Source organism: Bacillus rossius, chromosome 1 (genome assembly GCF_032445375.1).
Source record: "Bacillus rossius redtenbacheri isolate Brsri chromosome 1, Brsri_v3, whole genome shotgun sequence".
Taxonomy (NCBI): Eukaryota; Metazoa; Arthropoda; class Insecta; order Phasmatodea; family Bacillidae; genus Bacillus; species Bacillus rossius.
This window is the reverse complement of record NC_086330.1, coordinates 370,635,118-370,652,430: the sequence shown is the minus strand read 5'-3', so window position 1 is coordinate 370,652,430 and position 17,313 is coordinate 370,635,118. Positions and strand designations below refer to the sequence as shown.

General features: G+C 41.0%; 1 protein-coding gene across 1 annotated transcript; it reads right to left on the bottom strand.

The window, feature by feature from the left end:
* Window positions 1-2,407: 2,407 nt before the first annotated feature.
* On the bottom strand, window positions 2,408-4,180 carry LOC134528654 (cuticle protein 16.5-like). The gene is made up of 2 exons (XM_063362446.1): window positions 4,163-4,180; window positions 2,408-3,049 (listed from the first exon to the last, which is right to left on the bottom strand). The coding sequence occupies exons 1-2, from the start codon at window positions 4,178-4,180 to the stop codon at window positions 2,408-2,410; spliced, it is 660 nt and encodes a 219-aa protein (XP_063218516.1).
* Window positions 4,181-17,313: the final 13,133 nt, after the last annotated feature.

Sequence of the window (17,313 nt, the reverse complement as noted above, 5' to 3'; positions counted from 1 at the left end):
CACAAATCATTTAAAAGTGGTCATTATTCCATTGCAGTCGATTATTTTAAATTATTAGTACTTAGTGATGAGATAAATTCCATGTACTGTATCAAATTACCTACACGAAATACATATATAATAGGTTCAATAACTGATCTACATATTGGTCACAAACGTTGGGTCGAAGAAGGGTTAGATATTTTCTAGCGCATTTAATGTCGTATTTACACATCGCACTACGATGAAACTGTATTTAAAATTATAATTCACTCGTTCCATTTTTAAGTATTACCCACAAAAACTGTAAAATTGCGGAAACCTACAATTTTAGGGAATTTACTAGCAACTCGCATCTTTCTCCCATAAGAACCAATGCTTTTACAGCCATGTTTTGCCCACCATTCTGTCAAATCAGCTCTCTGTCTCTCTCGCTCGGATTGTAGTTCCCCAGTATGCCGTCGACAGCAGCAATTGGCGCTGAAAGCAGGCCGATAAGCAGTCTATATATCTCTAGGTCGTTGAGCTGTACTCATTCAATGGAGTGTAGTCTATAAGGAACTATGGTATAATTCCGCCTCGTCCTTTGAACTTATGGCAGATTTCCGTTATGGTACTTTTCCGCCTTTTTCGATGAGGCCAGGCGGAATACTGCCATTATGGTATATTTCCGATATGGCAGTCTTCCGCGCGCCCCTCACAGCTCTGTGAGTGGTCTGACTGCTCCGCGAGTGATCTGCTGGGGAGACTACATGCGTGCCACAAACGGGAGCGTTGGTGTGTTCTTGATCAGTTTACAGGTACGCATGATAGTTATGGTATGCATTACTTGATTTATGGAACTCCTACTGTAACTAAGTGAGAAATATCGTACAAATTTAGAGTATGCATTGTGGTTATGGCATACCATACCAGAAATATGTTCATTCTATGCAGTGGGTGGCAATTCTGTATTCTGCTATCAGCAGCCATCTTGTTTTCTTCTGCTTTCGGCCGCCATATTGTTTTCATCTGATGTCTGCCGCCATCTTAGTTATGAAACTTGGCGGTAGGGGTCACGAGTGTCGCCATTGATAATATTATTTTGTACAAAAATGTGGGGTGCATTGGTTCCAGAACGACCCGAAGGACAACTTATTGAGGCAGACACCTTAGCCACTAGGGTGTCAGGTCAGTTGGTAAAAATATGAGTAAATAAGGAATACGCGCTTTCAAATCTCAATATGTATTATGAGGTTATAGTGGTAGTTGACTACTAGGATCACCATCTTTAAATTAAAAAAATATATATCAGCTAGAGGGCGCCATCTTTACTTCTATGTGCCGTTACCAGAGGGTTCCACATTTAAGTTTCAAAAAGTATCGGGTATATTGTGTCACGGTTGGCCATCTTTAGTGGTAGTGTCGTATGCTAGAGAGTTATTGTGATGCTCCACCCCTGCCATATTAGATTCAGAAAAGGCGTCATCTTGCATGTAGAAGTGTAGGCATAGTGAATCTTAGGATCCATTCCTTATTGTGCATAGAGAACACAAGAAAAAATTCATAAATGCTATTTCCCAGCCATTTTAGAATTTTAAAAGAGATGCTATCTTGGATGGGTATCTCCATACGTAAGAACGAATAATAATATAGAATAACTGTTCCATAAAAAAGTTAAAAAACTTTAAGACTTTATCCAACTTAGTTCTCCAGATACCAAACCTCAAGTAAATTACAAAACATACATTTTGTCAGTATTTATTGACATGTTTTCTTTAACAAACGTACACAAATCAAAGCAACAATATTGTATTCGGTACTCTCGAGTACCTTCAAACATTTGAACCTCTTCGGAGGAAGAGGGAGGAACAAGAAGGGCACAAGTAACGCATTTAACACAATTTGGTGTGATTTACTTCTTTAGTAACGCGAAATAAACATCACATTTCTGTACGTCTATTGCTCTCACTGTGGTAGTCATTTCTTTCCAAGTGTTTGCGTGCTCTTGTCACAAACCGAGATATTGTTTGAATGACAGTTGAATGAATTCTTTTATTGAGTAATCGCTTTTGAAGTTGAGGTTCACTGATGCGAAGGAACTGTTGCTAACTCCCCAACTTCGTCAGGAATACAGAAGTCTGTAGCTGGGAACAGGCGGTGATGTGTCGTCTCGGGGACAAAGTCATTGTGTGGAGAAAATAAGGCAGTTGTTTTTTTTTTCTTCTGGAGTGTATCCTGGATGGCTATAACTGAAGTCAGTAGTCTGAAGCAGGAGTGTATCACCTGGGCTGCCTGGAGTCGACTCAATGCCCGATGCGTGACCCAGAGTCACCAGCGGAATGGATGTTGCCTGGCGGATCTCGTGGCCAGTCGGGCTGTTATTTGAACAGAGACGTTCTGCGAGGGTACTCGCCGCGAAGCCAAGGAGAAGGGCCGCTGCTATTGGCTAGCCGTAGTATCCGTAGCCCAGGAGGGCGGACTTGCTGGGGGCGGCGTGCAGCGCTGCCAGGTAGGCGGGCACGGCGAAGGCGGCGGCGGCCGGCTTCACGTGCGCGGGGGCGGCGAACAGGGGCTGGTAGGCGGCGAAGGCGGGGGCAGCGGCCGGCTTCACGTGCGCGGGGGCGGCGAACAGGGGCTGGTAGGCGGCGAAGGCGGGGGCGGCGGCAGGCTTCACTGCGGCGGCGACCACGCCGGGGAAGTGGACCGCGGCGGGGGCGGCGGCTGGCAGGTGCGCGGGGGCGGCGTACAAAGGCTGGTAGGCGGCGAATGCGGGGGCGGCTGCCGGCTTGACGGCGGCGGGGGCTGCGAACACGCCCGGGAAGTGCAGAGCAGCGGGGGCGGCAGGCTTCACTGCGGCGGCGACCACGCCGGGGAAGTGCACGGCGGCGGCGGGGGCGGCGGGCTGATGCGCGGGGGCGGCGTACAGGGGCTGGTAGGCGGCGAAGGCGGCGGGCACGGGGTAGCCGTAGCCGATGAGCCCCAGCAGGCCGCGCTTGTTCTTGGAGGCGGGACCGCCGCCGCCGCCGCCGCCCCTCGTGTCCTCGGCAGCAGACGCCGCCGCCAGGGCAGCCAGCAAGGGCAGCAATATCTGCACACAGGTCACAGCTCAGCTCCGCACTTCAACTGCCTGATGACGTCTGTGACGGAGTTCGGGATATTTTGAAACAGTTTCACCAGATGATAAATCCTCTTAAAATTCTCATATAAGTTATGTACATTTGAATTACACAAAAATAAAATTTGGCGCTGGCCAATTTCACTCTTTTGGAGACCACACATTCTGTTAATAAATAATGTACATGAATTGATCGATCAGGAAGAAATTGGACAATACTGAAACCATCACGTTTTGTTGAGAAAGTGTTGTAAAAAGAACTGACAAATTTGAAAATTCAATTTCACAAAAGATATATAATAGTCACGATATTTAAATATTTTAGATGGCAATTTCATACCCAGTTTGCTATCCATAAACGAACCCCTTATCAACGTATGTTGTAAAACCTGTACTGAAATTGTTTGTACTTTTAAAAAAGATTAATTTTATAAACCAGTTTCCAAGAAATAATTAGTACGGTTACGAGAAAAATACAATTTTTCGCATGTATGAAATACGTTTTTGGAAACAATACTTAATATTTATTGTCGTGCTTACGACATATATTTTTTTGGAAATTTTGATTGTTTTCCAACAATTAAAAGGATGATCAGTTATTCAACAATTGGAATTTATTTTGTTTCATTATGCTTATTAATGTTTGCAGATAATACTGGAAGGCTTACAAACCCAGTATGACTGCGAACATTTTTTGACGTCTTATAAATCGATGAACGCCGGCTGCACACACGAAAAATTGTCACGTTTCGCCTGAGCCGAGCGTGCAAGAACCGGCCAACCACCGTGCGAGAAAATTTTCTATAATATCGAACAGGTCAAAGCGGACCTTTTTAACTAATTGTTCGTGATTATATTTAAATAAATTATTTAAATTAAATTTTGCAAAAAACTTTAAATAATATTTGAAAATTAAAAAAGTATGCAAATTTTTTCAACAATGTTTTCTTATGACGTTATTGCGTAAAATTAGCGTCCGTAAACCGACTTTACAGACAACCCTTTTTTTTTGTAGCGATACTGTTTCTTTGCCGTGCGTGTACAAACGTGGAGTGACGTGATTGGCGCGAGGGAGGGGCTACTCACCAGCACGCTGTGGTCCATGTCCGCGGCCGAGGTGTGATGTGCCCTCAGCCCGGGCGCCGGGGCTTATATACGCAGCAGCGGCACTTGCACTTTCTTCTTGGCAGAGGGCCGGCCCGGGAAAGTGCGTGACGCCCCTGTGAGGACCACCAGACGCGCGGTGCACGTGCGGATGTCCGGCGCCTCCACGCCCGCTTCTGGACAAGACTACCACCGCACACGAGTCTCCGACAAAATATCCCTCAACTCTTCCTGACCGACTGCATTTTTTGACGTGACAACGTCTAATAAATCGATTAACGCCGACTGCACGTACGAAGAAGTGTCCCGTTACGCACATTGTTCCGTTACGCTGTGTCCCGTTACGCTCATTGTACGCTTGCGCCGCATCTATCTATCTTCCACTCAATTGGAACAACCATCGATTTGACTTTTTCGAGGCACATTAAACTTGAAACACTCCCATTCGTTTCCTACTTTTCCTATCATCGTCCTATCCTTAACAGAATAACACAGATTGGAAGAAGTTAAATAGCAAACATGTACAAAAGTTAAAGTTAAAATAATCTGTTTGTTAAAGTAATAAACATATTTGAATTAATAAGTGCAAATAAAAGTAAATTTATCAATTAAATTGATTTCATTTCACTCCTTCTTTGTATCCATACAAAATAGTGATAATTCAATAAAAATTATTCAATTTTATTAATAAAAGTATGCTATCATTTCATCAATGTTTTGTTATGACGTCACGTTAAACTATCGTCAGTAAACCGACTTTACAGACAACCAATTTTTTTTATGCGTCAGTAGTATAGATATGTGTGTCCGGAAACAGGCTTAGCCAGGAAGAGCCGACCGCCATCTTGAATCGTGAAAAGAACGGCGGCCATCATGATGTCAAATTTTCTCAAAATTCCTAGGAATTTACCTATTTTAATGGTAAAGTACCCGTTTTGAGGGAAAATTTCCATTTTGTTCCCCTGGAAGACTTAAATTCCTAAAATTAAAAAAATTAAAAAAAATCAAACCTTCGGGGCATGACTTTAACCTTGACCGAAAACTATAAATTATTTAATTTTTGACCAAAAAATTCTGAAAAACGTTCTCAAAAATACATCTAAAAAAATTGTTTAGTTCGAATGTGTAGTTACTCAATCTATCCCGGTTCTAGGTTCGATTTCCGGCGAGAGTAGACATGTAATTTATTAATAACTAGCTGCCCGACCCGGCTTCGCACGGCTATACTAATGGAAAAAAATTATGCCACATCTCCCATTTAAAGTAATGGTAAATAAAAAAAAAATCCAGTGAAAATTTATTACAATGCTGTATAATGTACCGGAGAGAAAATGAATAGCACCGATGGTTTCCCGACTTGTGCACGCAACGTACAACTGATGTACCCGTACTTCGCTACGGCAGTCTACAGGCAGATCACTCTTGCGCCGCTCATAATACATGCCCCTCCTTGTGGGTACGCCACTGCCGCGCGATGCCCGTTGCCATGGAGACGCAGAAGGCATGAACAATGCAAAATCCTGTTCTCATGCAGACAAAGTACCCACTGTTGCCTGGTTTTAACCACCCATGGGATCTAATTTTCGGAAAATGTCATCCTGCGTAACATAAGGAACATTACTGTGAAGTTTCAAGTCTGTAAAATATATATACTTGAAAAAAAAGGGCAATTTTTGATATTTAAAGTACCCGCAAAATTTAAACGGTGATGAGGACTGCACTAACAATGAAATAGTCGTTGCCATAGAGACGAATGATGCATCAACAAAGCAACAGCCGTTGCCATGGTGATTTCCTACCAAAACTGCAAATTTTGATATATTACGCCCCCGAAACTCCCCTTGGGATCGGATTTCCGCAGAATCCGTTCTTAGTGAGCGTCTACATCACAAAATGAGTAACTATGCTAAATTTCAAGTCAATCGGGTGTATAGTTTTAGAGATCTCGTGATGAGTGAGTCAGTGAGTGGTATTTCGCTTATATATATATATATATATATATATATATATCAAGTCCTTGTCAGAATTGTAACGGGAAAGGAAAATTATTGACTGTCCGAAAAATGAAAATTAACTAAAAATAATAAAAATAATTCGAGTAAAAGAAAAAAACAAATTAAACACATAGAGAGGAAAAAAACAATAGTTTAGGTTTGCGTTTTAAAGTGATAAAAAGTATTTAAATACTAATTGAACTCTTATGAGGGTACTGATTGCTTCGTTGTTAATATCACACGGGTGTTTTTTACTTGTATGGGAAAATTAAGAATGATAAGGCATCTAGTGCGTGGCAACAATAGGAAATAAACTTATAGCGCCTGCGGCATTGTCAACACACACTTCGTACGTGTACTGCATGTTGTATCTAACCCCCTCCAACGCATTTGATTATAAATTGGACTTTTAGTAAGGATCCCTAATGTTATTGATAATAAAATATAGCATATAGCCTTCCTCGATAAATTTACTATCCAACACTGAAATAATTTTTCAAATCGGACCAGTGGTTCCTGAGATTAGCGCGTTCAAACAAACAAACAAACAAACTCTTCAGCTTTATAATATTAGTATAGATTTTTTTAATCATTAATTATATTTTAAATAAAATTTTAATAAAAAATCTTTCTTACATCACAACAACCTTCTTGGATTCTATAATAAGTTGCAATTTTTGGTACGGCTTCTATCTTTGATTTTAGAAACGTTGCATTTTTCGTTACGGTCACGATATTGAATTCTAGAAATGTTGCTCTTTTCGCTACGGCCGGCATATTGAAAATTTTTAATTATTATTTGATTTTAACGGGAAAATGGTAAAATTATTAAAAAATTTAACAAATAAAATTTTAATAAAAAGAACTTCCGTCATTTTGAAATTCAACCACCATCTTGAAAATCCGAAATTTTTATACTAGAAATAGGGAAAATTTTAAATTTTACATATTTAATTTTTGATCATAAAATTTATAAAAAGTTACTGTGTTTTAACCCAGCAGAACGACCTCCTACCACCAATGCCAAGGCATTTTTCAGTCAGCCAGTATGAAATCGTGGTGGCCATCTTGTTTTCGTCTGCTGGAGGCGACCATATTGGATCCCACCTATTGTTTTCGTCTGTTAGATGGCGCTGTCATCATATTAGTTTAAGTTTTACCCACTAGAGTGCAGGAATCATTTATTGCCAGAGCGCCCCGCCATCTTGTTAACCATCTTGGCCACCATCTTGAAAATATGTAATTTTTAAGCTAGAAAATCGGGAAAAATTCAAAAAATCGTCAAAAAATATATTGTTAAAATAATGATAGTCTCTATCACATACAGTGCATGTTTCAGTCACTGATCAATATATAAATGTTTGTTCTGGGCAAAAACACATTTAAAAAATCATGCTAAAAATCTTAAAAGCTGCTTTAATTCCTCATCTACCACCCTCCAGTGCTTTCACTGAACACCAGCTGCAGCTGCGCTCCTAGGCTGGCACTTGACACCAGCTGCAGCTGCGGTGGTCCGCGCATAAGGCTCTTAGGCAGGGACATAACCGGGGGGAATTCCTTGGGGTCTGGACACCTCCCTTCCAGGATTAATTCAAAAGGATTAATTATTGTTATCCTTAGAGGACTACAACAATATAGTTTCTCCCCGTTATATCCAGAATAGCCTCATACAAAAAAGCGTCCCCTATTGTTTTTCCAATTAGTCTACATCTAATGCCGGTCTACACGCGTGACTTCTCAAGCATATCATTCATATAAACGTGACACTGTGTTTCATGTTTTATAAGAACTTGTACTTATGAGATGTTTTAACGGAATCATCGATTCATTTTCTTAAGAACTGAGTATTAAAGAACAATCTAATAACGATCAAAATAAAATTTAAAAATTCGTTTTCTTTTTCTCAAACCAATTCATAACAAATGTGTAAACGGTTATATTTTATTTTAAAAGTCCACTATTACATGAGATTTTAACTTTATCATTAAAGTTCCTTTAAAAAAATTGGTTGTCTGTAAAGTGGGTTTACGGACGATAGTTTAACGTGACAACGTCATAACAAAACATTGATTAAATGATTGCATACTTTTTTTGAATAAAATTGAATCATTTTTATTGAATTATCACTATTTTGTATGGATACAAAGAAGGAGTGAAATGAAATATACCATTTAATTGATGAATTTACTTTTATTTGCACTCATTAATTCAAAATCTTCCAAACTGTGTTATTCTGTTAAGGATAGGACGATGATAGGAAAAGTAGGAAACGAATGGGAGTGTTTCAAGTTGAATGTGCCTCGAAAAAGTCAAATCGATGGTTGTTCCAATCGAGTGGAAGGGAGATAGATGCGGCGCAAGCGTACAATGAGCGTAACGGGACACGTCGTAACGGGACAATGTGCGTAACGGGACAGTTTTTCGTGCGTGCAGCCGGACGTTCATCGATTTATTAGACGTTGTCAAGTCAAAAATTCAATTATGAAGATAACGTATATGATGGTTGTACTGCGCTCTGCTTCACAGACTCGCGGTCAGGGCGCTGCCTGGCGACTGCTAGCGAAGTGAAGCTGCTCTATAACTAGGAGCATGTCTGCCAGTCACGGCTCCCTCCCGAGCCCGAATTATATTTCTTTGTTTTATTTTATACGGTAAATTTATGCTAACCTAAATACTTTGATTCGCGTGTTAAACTTTACTTTCGTTAAAATTTGTTAGGCGCTATTAGATCACGGCATTACAAGCCTATCTGTGGCTCATTTAAGCTCCTCCACACTCTGGCGGATCCAGAGGTTCACCTCGGAAGGGGCACTCTAGGATTTCAGAATAGCCAGAGAAAAAAATGTCTTAAAATTACTACATTTGTATTTAATCTACTCACACTACACATAACATTCAACCACCAGATTTTATGATTCTACAAGAAATTCATTAATTATATTATAATATTTTATTGGTTTCAGAAACAATCATTTTTGTCGTGTCGGCAATATTAATGTAGCAGACAACTGGTTTTTCGGAGGGGGGGGGGGGGGGCACTTGCCCCTGGTGGCCCCCCTTGGATCCGCCACTGCCTCCGCACAGGGCCACTCAAACACGGGTGAGTGGCGGCAGAGAGACGCCCCTGGGAGCCACTCCGCACAGTCCCAGTTGCCGGTGCAGCAGTGGACTTGGGGGAGCAAGCGCATTGTTGGTGTTGTTGCTACCAGAGAAACACATGCCATAGAAACAGTAGATGTGAGATCCATCCGATCCTTTGTTTATAACTTTAGCATTAGATAGATTTTATAATATGCCTATAATATATTATACTTTAGGTAGCTCGTTTGTATCTTATATACTATTTTTTTATATATTTGTACTGATATGTTAATTCAGTTTTTATGTAAATGTATTTGTGAATATTTTTGGCATGTCAAGGCTATAATATTTATCAGGTTCACTTTGCATGTACCTCATTAGTTAAGATGTATGTAATTAAGTGTAAGACAGCGCGGTACGCTTAACTTTGCCACCTAAAATAAGACAATAAATATATAAATAACATAACGATTTCCAACCAACGATTTTATTTTTAACTCTCTGGGTAATCCTTTGCGGACGTGTTTAGATTGCGATTTCCTCCTTCACTTCTGAAACAAACCTGTCGGTGTGGAAACTTGACTCCGCCATCACTTGAAGAAACAGCTGCGTTGCAGTAAGCTGCGCCAGTGTGCGGATAGTTCTGTTTGGTTTCACTTTCCTCTCTCCACATTTTGCTTAAAACTCTAGTAGATCCAAAAATGATTCTTCTACCACCTACACACATCAAGTTAAGCTTAATTCAAAAACTTGTAAAAAGCATTCTCTAAACATTGTGAATGTTTTAAATATTTAAATATAAGTGTGGAAGATTTCTCTATTTAACATAACCCATCAGGACATAAAGGTAATGGAGAAAAGGTACCAGGGACGATGTAATAACAATACGTTGGGTGATTACTGTTGGTAACTTCATCGAGGACGACAGAATGCATCGCACTGGAGATAAAGCTACATAAGAAGCTTTTTTACAGACAAATGGGAAAGGAAATACAAACAAAATAAGCAAATTAAATATTTGTATTGAAGTGGTGAATGTTATGGTAAATAAAAATTCTAGCCTAATTTAAATAAAAGCACGGTTTACGTAACATGTTTTTAGTTTTCGTATCCATTTTTCCCCACTTTAAAATATAATCCATGATGTCATATTCTGAAATAACTATGGGTGATACAAAAAATAACTGAAACCAGTTACAGTTTCAGCACCCAAAAATACATAATATTTATATTTATTTTTATCAAAGTTTTTACAAAAAAATTTTTGTTGTCCTGTGTTATACAGAGTGAGTCTGAATTCGACTGATAAACTTTGGCTGAAAGTTCATCATGACAAAATAAGATGAAAACCTTTTTTACGACCTATGATCTGAAGTGCTTCTCATTTTTGAAGTTGAGCTAAACAACTTTTTTTACTGCGAATAACCGAGAAAGTATTTAAGATACAACACTGAGCATTTATATTACGTTTAATTGAATGTAGTTCCACAACCACAGCGAAATTTGTAGCTGTAGGAATTGTATTTCGTTGAATAATTAGAGGTAGTAACACGTCACAAGAATATGTGACAATCAAAGGTGTTTCAATTATTTCAATGAAATAATTATGCTACAGCCCATGGGCGTCTCTGGCACATAAAATTTGGGGGGGGGGGGGGAAGGGGACATAAAATTGACACCTGATCTACTACTATATGTCATCACTGTAAATATAAAATAGTATAATAAGAACTACTGGATGTACTTGAAAATATTGGGGGGGGGGGGGGACGTGTCCTCCAGTGTCCCTCCCCTTGTCAGAGCATCCTTCAATCAAACATAATTCAGGCGCTAAGTGTTCTATCTCAAGCGCTTTAACTATTGTTGCAGTAAAAATTTTGTTCTGCTCCATAGAGGTTTTCAGCTTATTTGGTCGTGATGCACCGGCAGATTATTCCGACATACGGCCGGCGTTCTCACGTTCCCCTTCCACATTTGCGCCCTAATAGGGTAGGCTGGGAGTAGCATTCCAGTTCGCTTTTATAAACATTCCAGAGCTTTTAAAGTAACAGAATTGTTAGGGATCGCTCCCTGTTTGTTAGATCGGGAGGGTGTTATAGCTTCGGCAATGACCATCAACCCAGCATAGTCATCGCCTCAGCCCCTTTACCACACTCAGCTGACCAGACAGTCGGCTGTGTCCTGAGCCCTCAGACCTTATCAGCACTGCTGGCATCTACCCCAATCTCCCACATCACACTGGGACCCCACGAAACACCCAGTGCACCGGCAGCTGGAGTTTGTCAGACTCGCTCTGTACGTGTAGTTCAGTGGAGGGTATGTTTGGCCTCTTGACCGCCGGCCGCGCAGACAGACCGGGCGGAGCGGGTGGACAGTGACTGGGCGACAGTGCCTGCCGCGCGCTCGGCCGAATTGTGCCGGAGAGAGCAGGACCCCGGCTCCCGTCACGTCGCCTGGCTATCAGATGGGCCGTCTCCCGTCCTGACAGCTACACTCTCACCGCTGCAGTCCTCGCCAGTTCCCGTTCAACACACCATCCTAACAACATATTCCCAGAAAAGAAAGGTTAAAACTAGAGACCGGAAAAAATTCGCGAATTCATTTCGCGACTGGCTAAAATACAAATAGTTATACCTCAGTGCTGCCTCTGCTACTGGCTTCACAACTCACCTTGATGACTCTGGGCTAATTAGAAACACCCGGCCAAAGCTGTATAAGAATCACAGGCTGCTGCCACGTTGGGACGTCTCACAAGACAGCAGCCAATGAGTGGGTGACATTTGAACCAGTGTACGTAGAACTATGGAGTTCATCCTACCGCGAATTTTTTTCCGGTCCCTGGTTAAAACGGACACCTTCCGTTTTGATCGTCACGCGGGACCAGTGACGTCAGCAGAGGTGCGCGCGGGCGGGTGGCTACGGCGCATGCGCAGTCTGGCGGAGGGCAAGTAAAAGAGGGACGTGGTTGCGGAGCGACGCGACGGCGGAAGGACGCAGTGGAGTTGGGACGACATCGGGAGGTCGCCGGCAGAACAGCGGTGCAGGGGTCAAGGGTCGGCATGTACGGACCGCCACCAGGGAATGGCTGTGACATGGCTCGTGCGGACCAGGACTGGCGTCGTGCAGCATACACCGGGGTGACCCCGGGAACCAGGGCCGGATCCAGAGGTCTGGAGGCCTCGGGGCAACAGAGGAGCGGAGGCCCCCTGGCCCCAAATTATTTTACAAATAAAATGAACAATTTTTTTCAGTCGAGTTTTCCAAAAAAAATAATTTATTGTGAAATCAAGTAGATTCTCTTAGTATTTAAAAAACATACATAAATATAATCGCAGACAAGAATTATATGAAATTAAATTTTAGTGTTAACGGATATTTCTGTTAATATTTAAAAATAATATAATCATGTATGTACAAAGTACTTTAGGTAAAGGTAAAACAGCGAAAAAAGAATATCAAAGGAAAAGATGTTTAATAGTGTTTTTACTTGTCGGAATTTGAACGATTTTTTTTTTCAAAGTCTCTATTGTGGGGGCCCTCCGTTTGTGGAGGCCCCGGGGCTTTCGCCCCGGTTGCCCTCCCCTAAATCCGGCCCTGCCGGGAACCATGCAGTTCCGCAGGACGGCGGGTCATGTCGAGGGAACAGGCATGTGGGTATCCTGGTTGTTGTTGCATATCTGCGTGAGGAGCTTGTTCCAGGGCAGCACTGGAAGGAGAGACCTGCCGAGAACACACCGCCACAGCCGTGCCGCCGAAGAGGAAGGTCGTAAACAGCCTTGATGTAAGTTTTTGGACATACGCCATTGCTAAGCACATGTATGTCTGTAGAAGAAAACTACAAAAAGAAACAAATGACTAAAACACGTATTAAGCAAAAAATTGCTGTTGTTTTTTTTTTTTTGCTTAATTTGTGTTTTTGTCATTTGTGTCTTTCTTTTTAGTTTTCTTCTACAGACATACATGTGCTTAGCAATGGCGTATTTCCAAAAACTTACATCAAGTCATGCACTCCCATTGCACAAATCTTTCAAAGATAATATCGTAAACATCAGCAACTCGGCCGCAATGAACCCGTCGTCGCGGGCGCCCGGAAAACAGCCATATTGAGGTGGGATCGACAAAATCATCAGTAACAGAGGCAGACGCTTTGGTCGGTTAGGGATTATTCTAGCACGAACTGAAAACTGTACAAGGCCCTGAACTATTTGTGTTTGCCACCGTTCTTTGTAACCTATGGTTAGGGACAGGCATTTTTCCCTGAACGCCTATTAGACTGCAACAAGATATACCCGCGCCAACAGTTTCTTCCTTGTGATTGGCGGTCGTCTGCGAAAGACGTCGATGCGTTATTTGACCGAGCCACTCAGTATTCGTTTGCTTCCGCACTGACTTGCTGTGATTGGTGTTTTGACAATCGGCATATACCTGCAAGAAACTCGCCCAATCACGGAATACAGACGATGCTACAGTGTTTTAACTTTCAGCTAGCCTTGGTTTCTTTTCGCGAGATATGTATGGCTCTACCTATGGTTTATAAAATCTGAGGGGCAAAATAAATTATTGTTATTTTGTAAAACGCGTTAGTTCTTTGTATAATAGGGCTTAAGGTATCACATTTATATTTCCTTTATGTAACATACTGTAACAGTACCAAAAGTTAATAATTTTTTTTAATTATTTTACTTTATGAGACACACAAACACTTTTTATTTTCCTGTCACGTAAATATAATGCAACGTTTAGTAACTATTTTTTTTACAATTATTTTATACATATAATGTTTAGCTATATGTACGTAGTGAGTAATTCACCAAATAAAACTTTTTTTTTCAAGTGTATCGCACTTAGTTGAAGAAATGAATATTTATATCCGGATAAATGCATGATGTACTTGTCAACCTAAGTTTCTTCTTCAATTCTATAGCTCGATAATTGTTGTTCGAACAGCAACGAAGACAAAATATACGAAGTACTCTTGGCATGCACAAGAAAGCGCCCTACTAGTTGAGTAATACGCCAATAGGGTGCACTCCGGGCACTGCCATTCTGCGTAATCAGCGTTGCCACATCTGTTCATGTTGCGGTGATACTGGCAACAACGTTTTTGTGGGTGTACTAGACAATTGGTAAGAGAAAATCATCTTACCTGATTAAAAATTTTGTTTATCCTGGAAAAAAATAAATAACATGACCTGAAGCAAGACAATAGGGTATCCAAGCAAGTTATAGAAGTTTACCAATTCCAGAATACCTCACAGTAAGTAAAATTAATTCAATTTGATTAACGTTAAATATATAATTTCTTAGTGAAATTATTCTTTAGCTAAGAGTCTTGAGCATGTTATATAATTTTTTTGTAGCAACGCCAAAGCACAATTAATCCCTGATGTGTAATTCAATCTCAAATAAATCAGCGGAATATATATTTTTCTAATTAGTGCCATGAACCTCGTTGACAAGAGCGACACATGTGCGCGGAGCGTAGTTTATAAAATGAAAGCAGTAACCGAAAGCATCGGTGTGTGGCAAATAACTAAATATACTTAATAAAATAAACTATAAATCATAACTTATATTGACTTTACCCAAAACTTCCTTGAAAACTCTGATCGAATAATAAGACGGCTGTTTTTTTTCTTTTCTTTGATGAGCTATAAAAGGACAAATTTACATAATATTATATTATATATTCACTTGCTTATTTCTCTACATAACCGCCAGAACGATGGAGGCATTTTTAATATCGTGAGACAAGCTTCTCGATGCCTTCTTGGAAGAAGTCAGCCGCCAGTGAATAGAGATACAGGGCCAGCGCCTGGCTCTCCCTCTCCCTCACGACACCGCTGTGAGGCAGGTGGACTAACCGCGCGGCGCACCAAACCGCCAGAGACGCGAGTAGTAGGGCGGCACGGGTTCGATTCCCGGCGGAGGCCCAACCAGAACTTTTTCGCAAGTGGAGATATGGCGGACTGTGTATGCCATGTCCTGTGGGTTTTCTTGGGGTACTCCCGTTTCCCGCACCAATTCATACCCCGTCCCATCTCACCTCAAGCATTCAGGACAGCCGGGTCCTGCGAGTGTCAGCTCCGTTCCATCCATGCCGACCCTGCCTCAGGCGGAACACTTGTGTGACTATTCTTGATGTGATTATAAAAGTTAGTTAAGTTTTTAAAAAGTGTGTTTTTAAATATTTTATGTACAAAAAAATTATAATATTTTTTCTCGTTTCATTGAACTTTATTTATAACATGGAGGGGGGAGATGATTACTAACAAATATTTTTGCCAAACTTCGTGACACCGGAGAAACCCCCAAATGGCCTCCGCATGGGGAGCCCTAGAAAAGAAACGGTCTCCCCATTTGGAAGCCACCCTGGAAGATTTTTTGTTTTTGTTTTTACCCACCGTCTCTTTGGTAGCCTGAGTGTATTACTATCAGACAAATGCCGCCATCTGCCTGAGACAATCCGCCTTGGAGGAGCTGGGCCGCGAACTCGGGTCCTACAAGTCACAAGGCAGGCACTCTACCCCAGAGCCAGAGTGGTAGAGCGACTCAGTGGAGAAATATCAGCAATATCCTGATGTCACGAACGAAGCCGCTGTTTTTTCAGGTGTGGATGGAGCACATTGACAATGTGCTAGTTGGATCAGGAATTGAGGAAAGATGTCTAGCGATATAATAAAATGATGATAATGATGATGAAGATGATGATGAAGATTATGATGATGGATGATGGATGATGGATGATGATGATGATGATGAATGATGGATGATGGCTGATAATGGATGATGATGGATGATGATGGATGATGATGGTATGCCATTTATCACTGACACTGTTGATGGAGGTAGGAGTAAGTGCAGCTATGATCACAATACTGCAACTTCTGCCGTGGTGAATAAAATTTAATCCCCTAGAAGATAAACTGATCTCTAAATATGAGCAACATTTTCAGTGAATTGGATTGTTACTGCACACAGTCCAGACTGTGAGATAACGAGGGATTTTAAAAACAATCATAATCTGAAGTCTATGGTTGCCAATGGATGACTTGAGGTACCCGCCCACTGACGTCACAGTGTCACGTGACACACGAGGGGAGGGGAGGAATTGTAGGACACAAAGCATTTGTTCGCTACGTGATGCTGCAGATGGCTGCAAGGAAGCATTTAATATTTTTCCGTTCAAGTGTTTAAATAATAGTGCAGTATTGATACGTCCCTCATTGTAAAATGTATTTTGGTTTTAAAGATAACTGCATTGTAGAAGGAATACGTGTGTTCTGGGTTTTTTACTTGCGATTAATTTTGCAGTGAACTATTTATTAGTAATAAGCCAACAGTTTCTCACAATTAGCACATAAACACTGCAACATTTACTCACAAAACGTACATCAAAACTATCAACCCTGCTTTAACGCATAGTATGTAAGCGTGAGGGATTTCAAAACCGTTAGGATTTCCTCACCACGAAAATAAATAAAGTTGGCCTTCTTGTTTTCTTTCCTGTGGATAGCGATATTCTTTCTCAAACACGTCCCTACCATATGTCGCTGTCCACACGTGTTAAAATAGTGGAAACATGGAAACTTTACTTTGTTTAAGTTCTTGACAAAGCTAAATCCTTACACCAACCTAGAATGAATACAAATTAATAATTATTCTGGCCAGGGCAACTCTTTCAACTTACATTGTGTGTCGCACAGTTGACAGTGGCACTTTAACCGGTCTTTACTTGAACTGCTTGGCTCCACCCCATTTCAAGTCATCCATTACGGCACAATGCGGTGGAGATGTTACTGTGACAAAATGCAGTGATTAGGGCCTTAAAGTGATGAGGGAAAAATTGGAGGGCCCTGTCGTAAACATTAGGAAATCATAAAAGTGGTACCGCAAGTTATTATTTAAGAGTGTTTTCAATTTGTATTGTTTATAAAATAAATTGTCACAAAAACTTTGTGAGCTAATTTCCAAATTAAAATCATAGAACCAATTTTGGAAAAGTACAATGAAGAAAGAAACAATTGTGCAGAGGAAGAAGAGACTTTCCACCGAGAC